Below are 13,408 nucleotides of genomic sequence, written 5' to 3'. Positions count from 1 at the left end.
ACACTTCCTGCTGTAACCCCTTACATTTTGCAGGGTCTGTGAGTACTGGTTTAACTAGTTTTGGGGCCATAAACTCCCCCACTCACTGATAAAAATTAAATGGCTTTTGGAACTTTCCAATATCTGTTAACATTCCAGTATGCCACACAGATATATCTATGGACGGATCGGGCTGAGTGCTGTGCATATACACTGCCCGATCCGTCGGGGACTGACGTCATGAACTGGGCGGGCGTGTACACATTCACGCCCAGTGCAGCTGTCAATCACCGCCGGCCGCCGCAGCATCTGTACGGGCGGCCGGCTGGTTGCCCGTACACACAGAGTGATGCGCCAATATATAGGTAGATATATTGGCCGCCGGCTGTGCTGCGGGGCCGACGCGATATGTCTGTGAACGAAAGAGTTCACATACATATTGCCCGTACACACTGGCCTAAGGACTCGCGATATATTGGCCGTTCAATAAAAGTGTTTACCCACCTTTAAAGGGATAGATATTCATAGCCCAATAGGGCCAGTACAAAATCTGTGAGTTTAGGGAGAAATCTGCATGTAATGGGGCTGCGTGATGTGTGATTGCAGTTTTCCATGCCGTTACAACAACACACAGTGGAGTTCGCAGCTAATCAAATTGACTCCATAGTAGAGGAGTTACTGTATATTCACTGTTTGCACTTACAGTGGAAACACTGAGGCCCAGATTTATCAAGCCTTGGAGAGTGATAAATTGCCTGGTGATAAAGTACCAACCAATCAGCTCCTAACTAATTTTTCAAACACAGCCTTTAGCATGGCAGTTAGAGGCTGATTGGCTGGTACTTTTCACCATGCAATTTATCACTCTCCAAAGCTTGATAAATATGGGCCTGAGTGTTTTGTTGCGTTTTACCTTATGTCTGTACCACAGTGTTTAAAATTACACATTTTGACCCCACAATATTTGGAATTTGAAAGAGGAAACACTGGTTATATTTAAAACGCAACAGATTAGAATATAATATACATATGCCCAGTGCTATCCACCTGCATGCAGTGCCATACACACATTTAAAAAAATGTGACTACCCTACCACACTGTACAGCAGCAGGAACCCTGTATCAGGCACTTTCCAATCCAGAAGTTTTCTCAGAGAGCTTGCCTTGCTGGTCGCCAAGCAACAGCCGCACTTACTACAGGAGAGAAAACTGCTGCTTGTCTGCAGTATACAGTCTCTATAGTGCATTGGAAGCGCCATTTTCCCGAAGACTAAATAAAGTAATTAAAGCGCAGCTGTCGTTAGGAAAATGAGTCCGGAAGCGTAGACAAAATAAATCAGTAAAAAGAAAAACTTGTATAACCTCAGTGTTCTTTACGTCATCGAGGAGTGCATATGACGCATAAACAAGCAGCGGTTGAGTATATTTTCTCTTCGCCATAAGGACGTGGTCTTTATGATGAAGAGAATCAGCCACGGAGCGCTTCAATACCATAGCCGCACTATCCCTTCCTTCTGTGCCACTGACTGCAGTGCACTGCTATTTAAAGTTCCGCGTACCACGCGTACGCGCGCGCGACGCTTCTTTCGACTCCGCCCCCAGCACCGCCCACTGCCTGACGTACACTAGGTCCTTCCGGCGAAGGCATCCTAGACGCTACCCTGTCGGTTACCGGAGGAGGTGAGATTGCTTGGTATCGGTGGCCACGATACATTGCAGGTCCAGCCGGACTGCAGCTTTCCACCTGCTGTGGTGGGATTAGTAGTTTCACAACATGTGGAGAGCTGTGCATAGCATGTCTCAGTATGATAGCTGATAATAAAGTATCTCTAGCATCATGTGTGGTATATAAAATGATCATTCTATATTACTGGTGTGTGATATATATCTATGAGATAGGCTTACCTTACTATCTCTTTAAACCGGGGCACATATGATTTACAAAGATTCTCTGGCAGCGGACTTCAAGCCTGCAATACACCTGGTTTTAATCAGCCATATACTGTGTAAACCATGAGCCTCCCTGTTTAAAGGGGCTGGGATTGTTTTTGCAGGTGGTCGGGATCCCTGAGGTCACCATACCGATCCCGGCGGGCGGGGAGCACAATGGAGTCCCTTGTGGGCTCTCTGCGCTAACCATGCAGCAGGCATGGTGGCTCGCTGCACTCACCTCAAGTTCTATTCCCACTCTGTGGGTGTCGTGGACATCCACGAGTGGGAATTGTACCTGTGTGTCAGCATGGCGACCGGCAGCTTTGCCAGCGATTGGGATGCCAGCGTCGGGATCCCAACCGCTGGTCATGTGACTGCATCTCGTTTAAAGGGATGGTGTGGTACTTGGCGGAACTAGTGGCGGTGCAGCCGGTCCAGTGCATCGGATCCCGCCACTATCAAGGGGCCCAAAGCCAGTGGCATTGTAATGAGTCAGACTACAAGATGTGCAGGAGGGTGAGCGGTCACATCTGCTACCCCCAGAAGCCGCCCTCTGCTCCTCACCTGGCAGCCCCCTACCCCCCCAATGAACTGAAGCTATCTTTAAAAATATTCCCTGAGGAGGGGGGCTGGCCGCTGCTCCCTGCATTGGCCATGCCCCAGCCCTTGTCTTGATGCCAGATACCAAGTTGTGAAGTCCATGCCTTGAGAGCTGTTTTGGCAGCACCAGGGGGGGCTACACAATATTAGTAAGGGGGTTTTAATGTTATGGAACCAAATGACAACGTTTCAGACAACTTAATCCATCCTGTTGTGAGCCTTGAAAGAATGGTCGGTGCCACCTGCTTTGCACATTGTTCTGTTATACAGATGGGCATCGGGGCCAGAACATTAGTGTGACTATGTGATGATCTATATTTACATTCACATCCACTTTTTTTAATGCTTTTAGGCATCATGATGAATTCCTCGCAGGGCACGGTGGGCAGTGATCCCGTCATCTTAGCCACAGCCGGCTATGACCACACCGTACGTTTCTGGCAAGCACATAGTGGCATCTGCACTCGCACCGTGCAACATCAAGATTCTGTATCCTTCAGCAGGCTTACCTTTGTAGTTTTGTTTAAAATAAATAAATATATATTATATATACAGATTAGCAGACCAGGGTTGGCTGGTTTATACTGGATCCCGGCGTTTGGGATCCTACCAGCCAGAATCCTGGCATTGCACAGAATACTGACGTTGGGATCCTGACATGGATCACAGTGCCGGCGCCGGAATCCCGAATGAAGAACCACAGCAAGGAAAATTGTGCGGCAGACCCATCGGAGAAGTAGAATTTTTTTGGGGGGTGATTCTTAAAATGTATTTTACAAGAAGTTTGAGTTTCCTCTGGAAGCAGTAGACTGTCACTGTACTGTGTTTCAGACAGTCTGAAATAACAGCATAGCTAAGATGCTCAGTTTTTGTTTGTTCCTTGTAATACACCACAAATGGGAGAATTGTACAGTAGCTTTCGCACTGGTCCAATGGTAGCCGGGTGACTAAAGTTGGGTACACACTAGTAGATATATCTGCAGATCAATTGATCTGCAGATAGATCTATGGACGGATCGGGCAGTGTGTTCAGCATACACACTGCCCGATCCGTCGGGGACTGACGTCATGAACTGGGCGCCCAGTTCAGCTGTCAATCACTGCCGGCCGCCGCAGCATGTGTACGGGCGGTCGGCCAACCGCCCCATACACACACAGCGACGCGCCAATATATCGGTAGATATATTGGCCGTCGGCTGTGCTGCGCGGCCGACGCGATACGTCTGTGAACGACGGAGTTCACAGACGTATTGGCCGTACACACTGGCCGACGGTCCCGCGATATATCGGCCGTTCAAGAGAACGGCCGATATATCGACCAGTGTGTACGGGCCTTTAGGCTTCTTCTTGTGAGTACAGTGTTGCTTCCAGTCTGCTGTGTCTCTCCCTCCCAGCACCCATTTTTCCTTGCTCTCCCAGTACACATTCTCCCGATCTGATACTCCTCTGTAATTAAACACTCTACTTTTTCAAATGTGACACAAATGGTCCGGGGACAGGTTAGGTTTTGGTAGGCTTAACTTAGTGACCAATGGGCTTTCTCATACGTCCTAGAGGATGCTGGGGTCCACTTCAGTACCATGGGGTATAGACGGTTCCACAGGAGCCATGGGCACTTAAAGACTTTTCAAGTGTGTGAACTGGCTCCTCCCTCTATGCCCCTCCTCTAGACCTCAGTTTTTTTAGAAATGTGCCCAGGCAGACTGGATGCACTCCAGAGGAGCTCTACTGAGTTTCTCTGAAAATACTTATGTTAGGTTTTGTATTTTCAGGGAGAACTGCTGGCAACAGTCTCCCTGCTTCGTGGGACTGAGGGGGCAGAAGTAGGAACCAACTTCCTAAAGAGTTTCATGGTTCTGCTTCTGGCTGACAGGACACCATTAGCTCCTGAAGGGAACTGAACGCTAGCCGTGCCTAGATGCTCACTCCCACAGCACGCCGTCACCCCCCTCACAGAGCCAGAAGTCAGAAGACAGGTGAGTGTTAGAAGACAGATCTTCAATCAAGAAAGTGACGGCTAAAGGTACCGCGCGGCTGGCGGGAGCGCAGCGCGCCATGTTGCACACACATACACAGGCACTGCGGGGGGGGGGGGGGGGGACCTTGCCCTGGGCAGCATGAAACCTATGGAAGCTGGCATAAATAAGGGGCATATGTTGCTGAGGCACAGTCCTACCCCCGCCAGTATAAAAAATTACCTCATAAAAGCTGAGGAGAAACACACCACTGAAAAGTGGAGCTTCCTCCTCAGTCAGCCAGCACACTGCTCAGCGCCATTTTCTCTCTCCTCAGGCTGCAGAGACAACGCTGGTCCTCCTCCATTACTGAACAAGTATCAGGGTGCAAAACAGGGGGGGCCACAGTGAATTTGGTGCTATATAATTGTGTGATTAACATTATAAAAGTGCTGAATGTCAGTGGGCATTTTGTGTTCACAGACATTGTGTTACTGGCGCTGGGTTGTGAACTGTCAAATCATATCTGTGTTCCTCTGACAGATTTTACTGTGGGTCTGTCCCCTATAAGTCCCGGAGTGTCTGTGGTGTGGTTGTGCACGTGTGTGACATGTCTGTGGCAGAAAACTCTGTGGAGACATGTTAGGGACACAGGTGTAATGTGACACCAAGAGCCTGACTGGGTGAAAGGTTACATGATAGTGTGAATCATGGTGGTCATTCCGAGTTGTTCGCTCGGTAATTTTTTTCGCATCGCAGCGATTTTCCGCTTATTGCGCATGCGCAATGTTCGCACTGCGACTGCGCCAAGTAAATTTGCTATGAAGATTGGTATTTTACTCACGGCATTACAAGGTTTTTTCTTCGTTCTGGTGATCGTAATGTGATTGACAGGAAGTGGGTGTTTCTGGGCAGAAACTGGCAGTTTTATGGGAGTGTGTGAAAAAACGCTACAGTTTCTGGGAAAAACGCGGGAGTGGCTGGAGAAACGGAGGAGTGTCTGGGCGAACGCTGGGTGTGTTTGTGACGTCAAACCAGGAACGACAAGCACTGAACTGATCGCACTGGAAGAGTAAGTCTCGAGCTACTCAGAAACTGCAAAGAAATTTCTATTCGCAATTTTGAGAACCTTTCGTTCGCAATTTTGATAAGCTAAGATTCACTCCCAGTAGGCGGCGGCTTAGCGTGTGCAATGCTGCTAAAAGCAGCTTGCGAGTGAACAACTCGGAATGAGGGCCCATATCAGTACGAGGTTGGATTGAATCTCATACAGAAAATGAAAATAATCTGTTGAAGATGTGATTTTTAATAGTTCTGCCTTTCATCCACAGGGACCTTTCTGGGTCACATACAAATTTGCACAAGTAGTACAAACTGATACCGACACAGACTCTGATTCATGTGTCGACATTAGTGATTCCAGGGGAATAGGTCCTAAGTTGGCAAAAAAGCATTCAAAACATGTTTTAGCTATAAAGGAGGTGTTAGAAGTTACGAAGCCCCCTCTTTTACCACAAGGAGAGGGTTTACTTTAGTAAAGAAGTAATGTCATTTTCCCTCCACCTCAGGAGTTGTACAGTCTCTTGGAGGGAGTCTGATTTAACCTGTAAAGAAATTTCAGATTCCCAAAAAGAATTCAGGCCGCTTACCTTTTTCCAAAAAAGGTGGGAGTTCAACCCGCATTTTAGACAGGACCCTTTCATAAAAGAGAAAAGGTGTTTCCCCCTGTGCCTGGAATGGCTTCACTTAAGGAGCTGACAGACCGCAAGTGAGTGAGGTGATCTATTGATGTGGCCAATGGGACACTACTCAGGCCTACCGTTGTCTGTGAGTAGTGCTATTGAAAAGTGGTCAGAAAACTTGTCATTAGACATTGACACAATAGATGGAGATGAGATACTCCTAACGTTAGGTCATATCAAAGGTGCTGCTGCGTACGTACTAGAAACCACAAAATATATTGGTTTCTTGGGATCAAGAACCGCTAACATGGCAGTATCGGCTCGGAGGGCGTTGTGGATTCGCCAGTGGAATGCTGATGCAGATTCCAAAAGAAATATGGAGGCTCTCCCGTATAAAGGTGAGGCCTTGTTTGGTGATGGGCTGTATGCGTTAGTCTCGGCGGCTACCGCAGGTAAGTCGACATTCTTGCCTTATGCTCCTACACCGGCGAAAAAGACACATCACTCTCACATACAGTCCTTTCGGCTCAACAAATACAAAAAGGCCAAAGGTTCCCCCTTTTTTGCAGGTAGGGGAATGAGAAAAGGAAAGAAATCCGCAGCGTCTCCCGGATAGCAGGAGCAGAAGTCCACCCCTGCTTCTGCCAAATCTGCAGCATAACACTGGGGCTCCCTTGCTGGAGTCCGCTCGGGTGGGAGCACGTCTGAAACTTTTCAGCCAAATCTGGATTCAATCTGGCCTGAACCAATGGGTCTTACAAATAGTGTCCCATGGGTACAAACTAGAGTTTCAAGACGTCCGCCCATGCCGATTTTTCAAATCGACCTTGCCAGCTTCTCTTCCGGGAAGAGAGGCAGTAACAATGGCAATTCAAAAATTGTCAGGATCAGGTCATTGTCCTGGTACCCTTGGCACAGTAAGGAGAAGGTTTTTTATTCAAGCCTCTTCGTAGTTCCGAAGCCGGACGGCTCGGTCAGACCGATTTTAAACCTGAAAAACCTGAATCTCTACCTGAAAAGGTTCAAGTTCAAGATGGAATCCCTGAAAGTAGTGATTTCCAGTCTGGAAGAGGGGGACTTCATGGTGTCAGTAGATATAAAAGATGCTTACTTGCATGTTCCCATTTATCCCCCTCACCAAGCTTATCTGAGATTCGCAGTACAGGATTGCCATTACCAGTTTCAGACGTTGCCGTTCGGACTCTCCACGGCACCGAGGGTATTCACCAAGGTGATGACGGAGATGATGGTCCTCCTTCGTTAAAAAGGAGTCAATATAATTCCTTATCTGGACGATCTCCTGATAAAAGCGAGATCCAGGGAACAGTTGGTGCAGAACATTGCACTCTCCCTGTCAGTACTCCAACAACACGGTTAGATCATGAATTTCCAAAGTCGCAGTTGGAACCGACGACAAGATTGTCCTTTTTAGGGATGATTCCGGACACAGAAGTACGGAGAGTATTTCTTTCAGTGGAAAAGGCTCTGGAAATCCAGAAAATAGGCAAACTAATTTTGAAACCAACAAGCGTGTCGACCCATCAATGCATTCGGTTGTTGGGGAAAATGGTAGCGGCCTACGAGGCCATACAGTTTGGCCGATTTCATGCCAGAGTATTCCAGTGGGACCTGTTGGACAAGTGGTCCGGATCCCACCTACACATGCACCGGAAAATAATCCTGTCCCCTAATGCCAGGATTTCGCTCCTGGGGTGGCTACACAGTTCTCACCTACTAGAGGGACGCAGGTTTGGGATTCACGACTGGGTCCTGATAACCATGGATGCAAGTCTCCGAGGCTGTAGAGCTGTCACACAGGGGAAAAGCTTCCAAGGAAAATGGTCAAGTCAGGAAGCCTGCCTTCACATAAATGTTCTGGAATTGAGAGCCATTTACAACGGCCTTCTACAAGCGGTACATCTTCTTCAAGATCCCATGAAGATCCAGTCGGACAATTTAAAAGCAGTCGCGTACATAAACAGGCAAGGCGGAATGAAAAGCAGAGCGGCAATGACAGAGGTGACAAGGATTCTCCTCTGGGCAGAAAGACATGTTAGAGCTCTGTCAGCAATTTTCATTCCGGGAGTGGACAACTGGGAAGCAGACTTGCTCAACATACACAATCTATATCCAGGAGAGTGGGGCCTCCACTAAGAAGTCTTCGCAGAGGTGACAAGTCTTTGGGGAGTTCCTCAAGTAGACATGATGGCATCTCGTCTAAACAAGAAGCTTCAGAGATATTGTTCCAGGTCGAGAGTCCCTCAAGCAGTAGCAGTGGATGCACTGGTGGCCCAGTGGGTGTTTCGGTCGGTATGTTTTCCCTCCACTTCCACTGATTCCAAAAGTTCTCAAAATAATAATAAGAACAAGAGTTTGAGCAATCTTCATTGCCCCAGACTGGCCAAGGAGGGCTTGGTATCCAGATCTTCAGGAATTGCTCATAGAAGATCCTCTGCCTCTTCCTCCTCGAGAGGACCTACTACAACAGGGGCCGTGTGTTTATCAAGACTTACCGCGGCTACGTTTGACGGCATGGCTGTTGAGCGTCGGATCCTAACCCGAAAGGGTATTCCCAAGGAAGTCATCCCCACTCTTATGAAAGGGGTTCTGCACATCCAGCCTCCATTTGTGCCTCCAGTGGCACCATGGGGCCTAAATGTGGTGTTGCAGTTCCTTCAATCAGATTGGTTTGAACCTCTGCAGGAGATAGAATTGAAGTTTCTCACTTGGAAAGTGGTGATGCTTTTGGCCTTGGCATCTGCAAGGCGGGTGTCGGAGTTGGGGGCCTTGTCTCACAAGAGCCCTTACCTGATCTTCCATGAAGATAGGGCAGAGTTAAGAACTCGTCAACACTTTCTTCCAAAGGTGGTTTCGTCCTTTCACATAAACCAACCTATTGTAGTGCCAGTAGCTACTGACACTTTCACTGAGTCACAGTCTCTAGATGTGGTCAGAGCTTTGAAGATTTATGTCGCAAGAACAGCTCGATTATGGAAAACAGAGGCTCTGTTTGTCCTGTATGCTCCCAGCAAGATTGGGTGTCCTGCTTCTAAGCAGACTATTACGTGCTGGATCAGAGGGACAATTCAGCACACTCACTCTACGGCAGGCTTGCTAGGAAAGTGGACTCATCCTGGGGGGCTGCCCGGGGCGTCTCGGCTTTATAACTTTGCCGAGCAGCTACTTGGTCAGGGTCAAACACATTTGCTAAATTTTATAAGTTTGACACCTTGGCCGATGAGGACCTCAAGTTCGGTCAATCGGTACTGCAGGGTCATCCACACTCTCCCGCCCATACTGGAGCTTTGGTATAACCCCATGGTACTGAAGTGGACCCCAGCATCCTCTAGGACGTATGAGAAAATAGGATTTTAATACCTACCGGTAAATCCTTTTCTCCTAGTCCGTAGAGGATGCTGGGCACCCGACCCAGTGCGTACTTTACCTGCAGTTTGTTCTTTATAGTTACACAAGTTGTGTTTCATTTGTTTTCAGCATGTTGCTGTAAATGGTTCATGCCTGTTGGCGTGTGTCATGTTGAATGCCATGTTGTGCGGCATGGTTGAAGTGTGAGCTGGTATGAATCTCACCATTAGTATAAAAGTAAATCCTTTCCTCGAAATGTCCGTCTCCCTGGGCACAGTTCCTATAACTGAGGTCTGGAGGAGGGGCATAGAGGGAGGAGCCAGTTCACACCCTTGAAAAGTCTTAAAGTGCCCATGGCTCCTGCGGAACCGTCTATACCCCATGGTACTGAAGTGGACCCCAGCATCCTCTACGGACTAGGAGAAAAGGATTTACCGGTAGGTATTAAAATCCTATTTTTCTTCACTATTTAAAGGCCATCCAAACCTATCCTGTCCCTGGGCCACTTGCAGTGGTCCAGGAAAATATAAAAGGCGGGCCTATTTAACACATTTGAAGTATCTTTCCACATAGAGTCATCAAATATAAAAGGCGGGCCTATTTAACACATTTGAAGTTTCTTTCCACATAGTCATCCCCAAACAAGCCTCAAGAGAGGAATGTGCTTTCCTCTAATGTAGTGAACTAAAAAAAATATTTTTGGTTGATTTTTAAATACAATTTTCACTCAAAAATGTAAGCTCTAATAGGCAGTTATCCCATCTTGATTCCAAAATAAAACTTTGGGTATTTATTAACAACAGTTTGAACAATTTTTGAGATTTAGTTAAAAAAATTTAAATATTGGCTTTTTGAGAAAATCTAAATTTTTTTTTTTACATTTGATGGAAACATACTGCTGTGTTATATATCGGGTTGGGTGGGAATAGTCCCTGTTGGTCGGCATGCCCACCATCAGGGTTTTCGGGGGGCAGGATGTAGGGGGAGGTGTTGTGAGACAGCCGGTCACATAACAGCATCCTTTATATATCACATAAAAGAGGTTTAAATTGATACATCAATGAAATACACTTAACAGTTGACAATTGTAACAAATATTGCAACACTGTTTAAGACTATTAAAGTCAGTGAATAAAGAGTAAAACACAGTGAAAAAGCTTTTTAATTCACTTTATTATGTTTTTCACACAAATTAATACACTTGCACAATATTTCGCTTATGTTTTACTGAGAATAATAAAAGTTACATTTTAATATCATTGGTCATCTATCGTCAGGATATTTGACTATAAGAGAAGATATAAGTCCATGAAAGGAAAGGACACATATCTATATATAACAAAATCTAAATGTTATTAGAGGGTGTCAGTGCGACCTCTTTATGTAGCTCATCAGAGGAGTCAGCAGGGATCTAAATTTTGCCATCTTGTAGGTTCTTCCTCTTAGACTTCGAAGAGGAAGAAAACTTGCCCCACCTGTTCTTCTCATCCTTGATTGGTACCTTCGGCTGTTGCTTCTCCGAGGAGTTGGAAATTATAATCATCTTCTTGCCATGACTAGCTTTGTTCTTCTCCTCTTCTGCACTAGATGATGGCTCCCTCCTTCTTTTCCTCTCCTTCTTCATGGTGACCTTCGCCTCATGTGCCTCAGCGCAGCTGAAAACGAACCACCTCTTCAGTATTCTTCATGGCTGCTTCTAACTGTAGCTCTGCCACCAGAGCAAACAACCTGGTTGCCCTGGCAACGGCTGCATCTTTCAAAAGTGGCATGCGGCAGTCACTATCCATATACCTGTGCTGCATGCATGCATGCATGCATGCATGCATACATACATACATGGTGTATTCTGGCTGTGTCTGTGTGCATGTAACATTAATTTGGAGGCATGTGTGAAATTAACAGTGGCTTAAACAGGGGTTTGCTAAATTATGAGGGGAGAAACAATTTGACCAATGCAGATTGACCAGATTCAAATTTATATTAAGGTACATTCTGAATTATGTTTGTCACTTATTAAAATAAGATTAATTTATTTAATATTTGTTAACACTTATTTATATAAAACACACATAGTATACACCGCTTTACAGAGAACATTTCAGTACAGATTCAAATGCGGGTGTTTGTACAGAGTTGCAGTACAGATTCAATTGCACGCACCAAGAAGTGTATTAGAAATGTGTTGGGCGGTCACGGGCTGGCTAACCAAATTCAGACGTATCATTATATGTGTATGTTGCTGTGTAGAGATATTGAATTGCTCACATTGGAGGCCATACTCGGACGGATGATCTGTACCTAGCATAGGGCTGGTGAAAGTTTCAATGATGTGACTGATGGTGGCAACTAAATAGGCACAAAGCATGACCTGTAGACCATGAAAGTGGGCGGATGTACACCAGGGAACGGTATTGTAGTGGCATTAGCATAAAGTTGCAGACGCAACTGCAGCCAAAAAGGCAAGGAATGCCACAACTGCGTCATACTCAGATGCGGGCCCTATGAGGATAGATCCTGTCCCCCTCAACAGAGTCCACCCCATCAACAGAGCCCGCCCCCATTAGGGCTTCTTCCATAGATTTCTTAGGCTGGTTTTCCATTCCAGTCCACCCTTGGTTGATGCATTATGTAGTTGGCTTTACCAAACATTATCTTTTCACCTAAGGCCGTCTGGAGGATGTTTGTACTCTTGCTCTTTTAAAAAGAGCCATTTCCGTTTCTCCATTCTGCAGGGTGAAAATATACCAATTCCATCAATGGGGTATATGCAATTCACGGCGAATCGCGGCAATTTTTCGCCGTTTTTTAATTCGACTAAATTCGCCAGGTGAATTCCGGAAGGTGGCTTCCGGAATTCACCATATTCAATGAAAAACGGATTCGCCAGAATCGCGGGCGAAAATCGGCCGATTTGGCGGATTTTGCCGCAATTTTAAAAAACGGGAAAAAACGGGAAAAACACGAGAAAAAAAAATGGCGTGGGGTCCCCCCTCCAAAGCATAACCAGCCTCGGGCTCTTCGAGCTGGTCCTGGTTCTAAAAATGCAGGGGAAAAATTGGGCAGGGATCCCCCGTATTTTTAAAACCAGCACCGGGCTCTGCGCCTGGTGCTGGTGCCAAAAATACGGGGGACAAAAAGAGTAGGGGTCCCCCGTATTTTTAACACCAGCATCGGGCTCCACTAGCTGGACAGATAATGCCACAGCCGGGGGTCACTTTTATGCCGTGCCCTGCGGCCGTGGCATTAACTACCCAACTAGTCACCCCTGGCCGGGGTACCCTGGGGGAGTGGGGACCCCTACAATCAAGGGGTCCCCCCCCCCCAGCCACCCAAGGGCCAGGGGTGAAGCCCGAGGCTGTCCCCCCCCCCCCATCCAATGGGCTGCGGATGGGGGGGCTGATAGCCTTTTGTGATAATAAAAAGATATTGTTTTTTCCATTAGTACTACAAGTCCCAGCAAGCCTCCCCCGCAAGCTGGTACTTGGAGAACCACAAGTATCAGCATGCGGGAGAAAAACGGGCCCGCTGGTACCTGTAGTACTACTGGAAAAAAAATACCCAAATAAAAACAGGACACACACACCGTGAAAGTAAAACTTTATTTCATACGCCGACACACACATACTTACCTATGTTGACACGCCGACTGCCACGGTCTCCGACGATCCGAGGTACCTGTGAAAAAATTATACTCACCTTCCAGCGTCCAGAGGTACATCCAGGTCCAGAGATAATCCACGTACTTGGCAAAACAAAAAAACGAACACCGATCCATACCGGACTAGAAAGGGGTCCAATGCTTTCACATCAGACCCCTTTCTCCCGAATGCCGGGACATCACGTGACTCCTGTCACTGAAGTCCCTTCAGCCAATCAGGAAGCGCTACTTCCGTG

The 13,408-nt window shown here is 46.9% G+C and overlaps 1 protein-coding gene across 1 annotated transcript in view; it reads left to right on the top strand.

The window, feature by feature from the left end:
* Positions 1–1,532: 1,532 nt before the first annotated feature.
* The window catches only part of MLST8 (MTOR associated protein, LST8 homolog), a 79,758-nt gene continuing 67,882 nt past the window's right edge, over positions 1,533–13,408 (top strand). Inside the window, exons 1-2 of the mRNA XM_063934705.1 lie at positions 1,533–1,659; positions 2,864–3,000. Of these exons, the coding sequence (XP_063790775.1) occupies positions 2,869–3,000 (132 nt within the window). The 5' untranslated portion in view covers positions 1,533–1,659; positions 2,864–2,868. The remainder of the gene's footprint in view (positions 1,660–2,863; positions 3,001–13,408) is intronic.

This window comes from Pseudophryne corroboree, chromosome 7 (genome assembly GCF_028390025.1).
Source record: "Pseudophryne corroboree isolate aPseCor3 chromosome 7, aPseCor3.hap2, whole genome shotgun sequence".
In the NCBI taxonomy this organism is placed as follows: domain Eukaryota; kingdom Metazoa; phylum Chordata; class Amphibia; order Anura; family Myobatrachidae; genus Pseudophryne; species Pseudophryne corroboree.
This window is presented reverse-complemented; position numbering and strand designations above follow the sequence as displayed.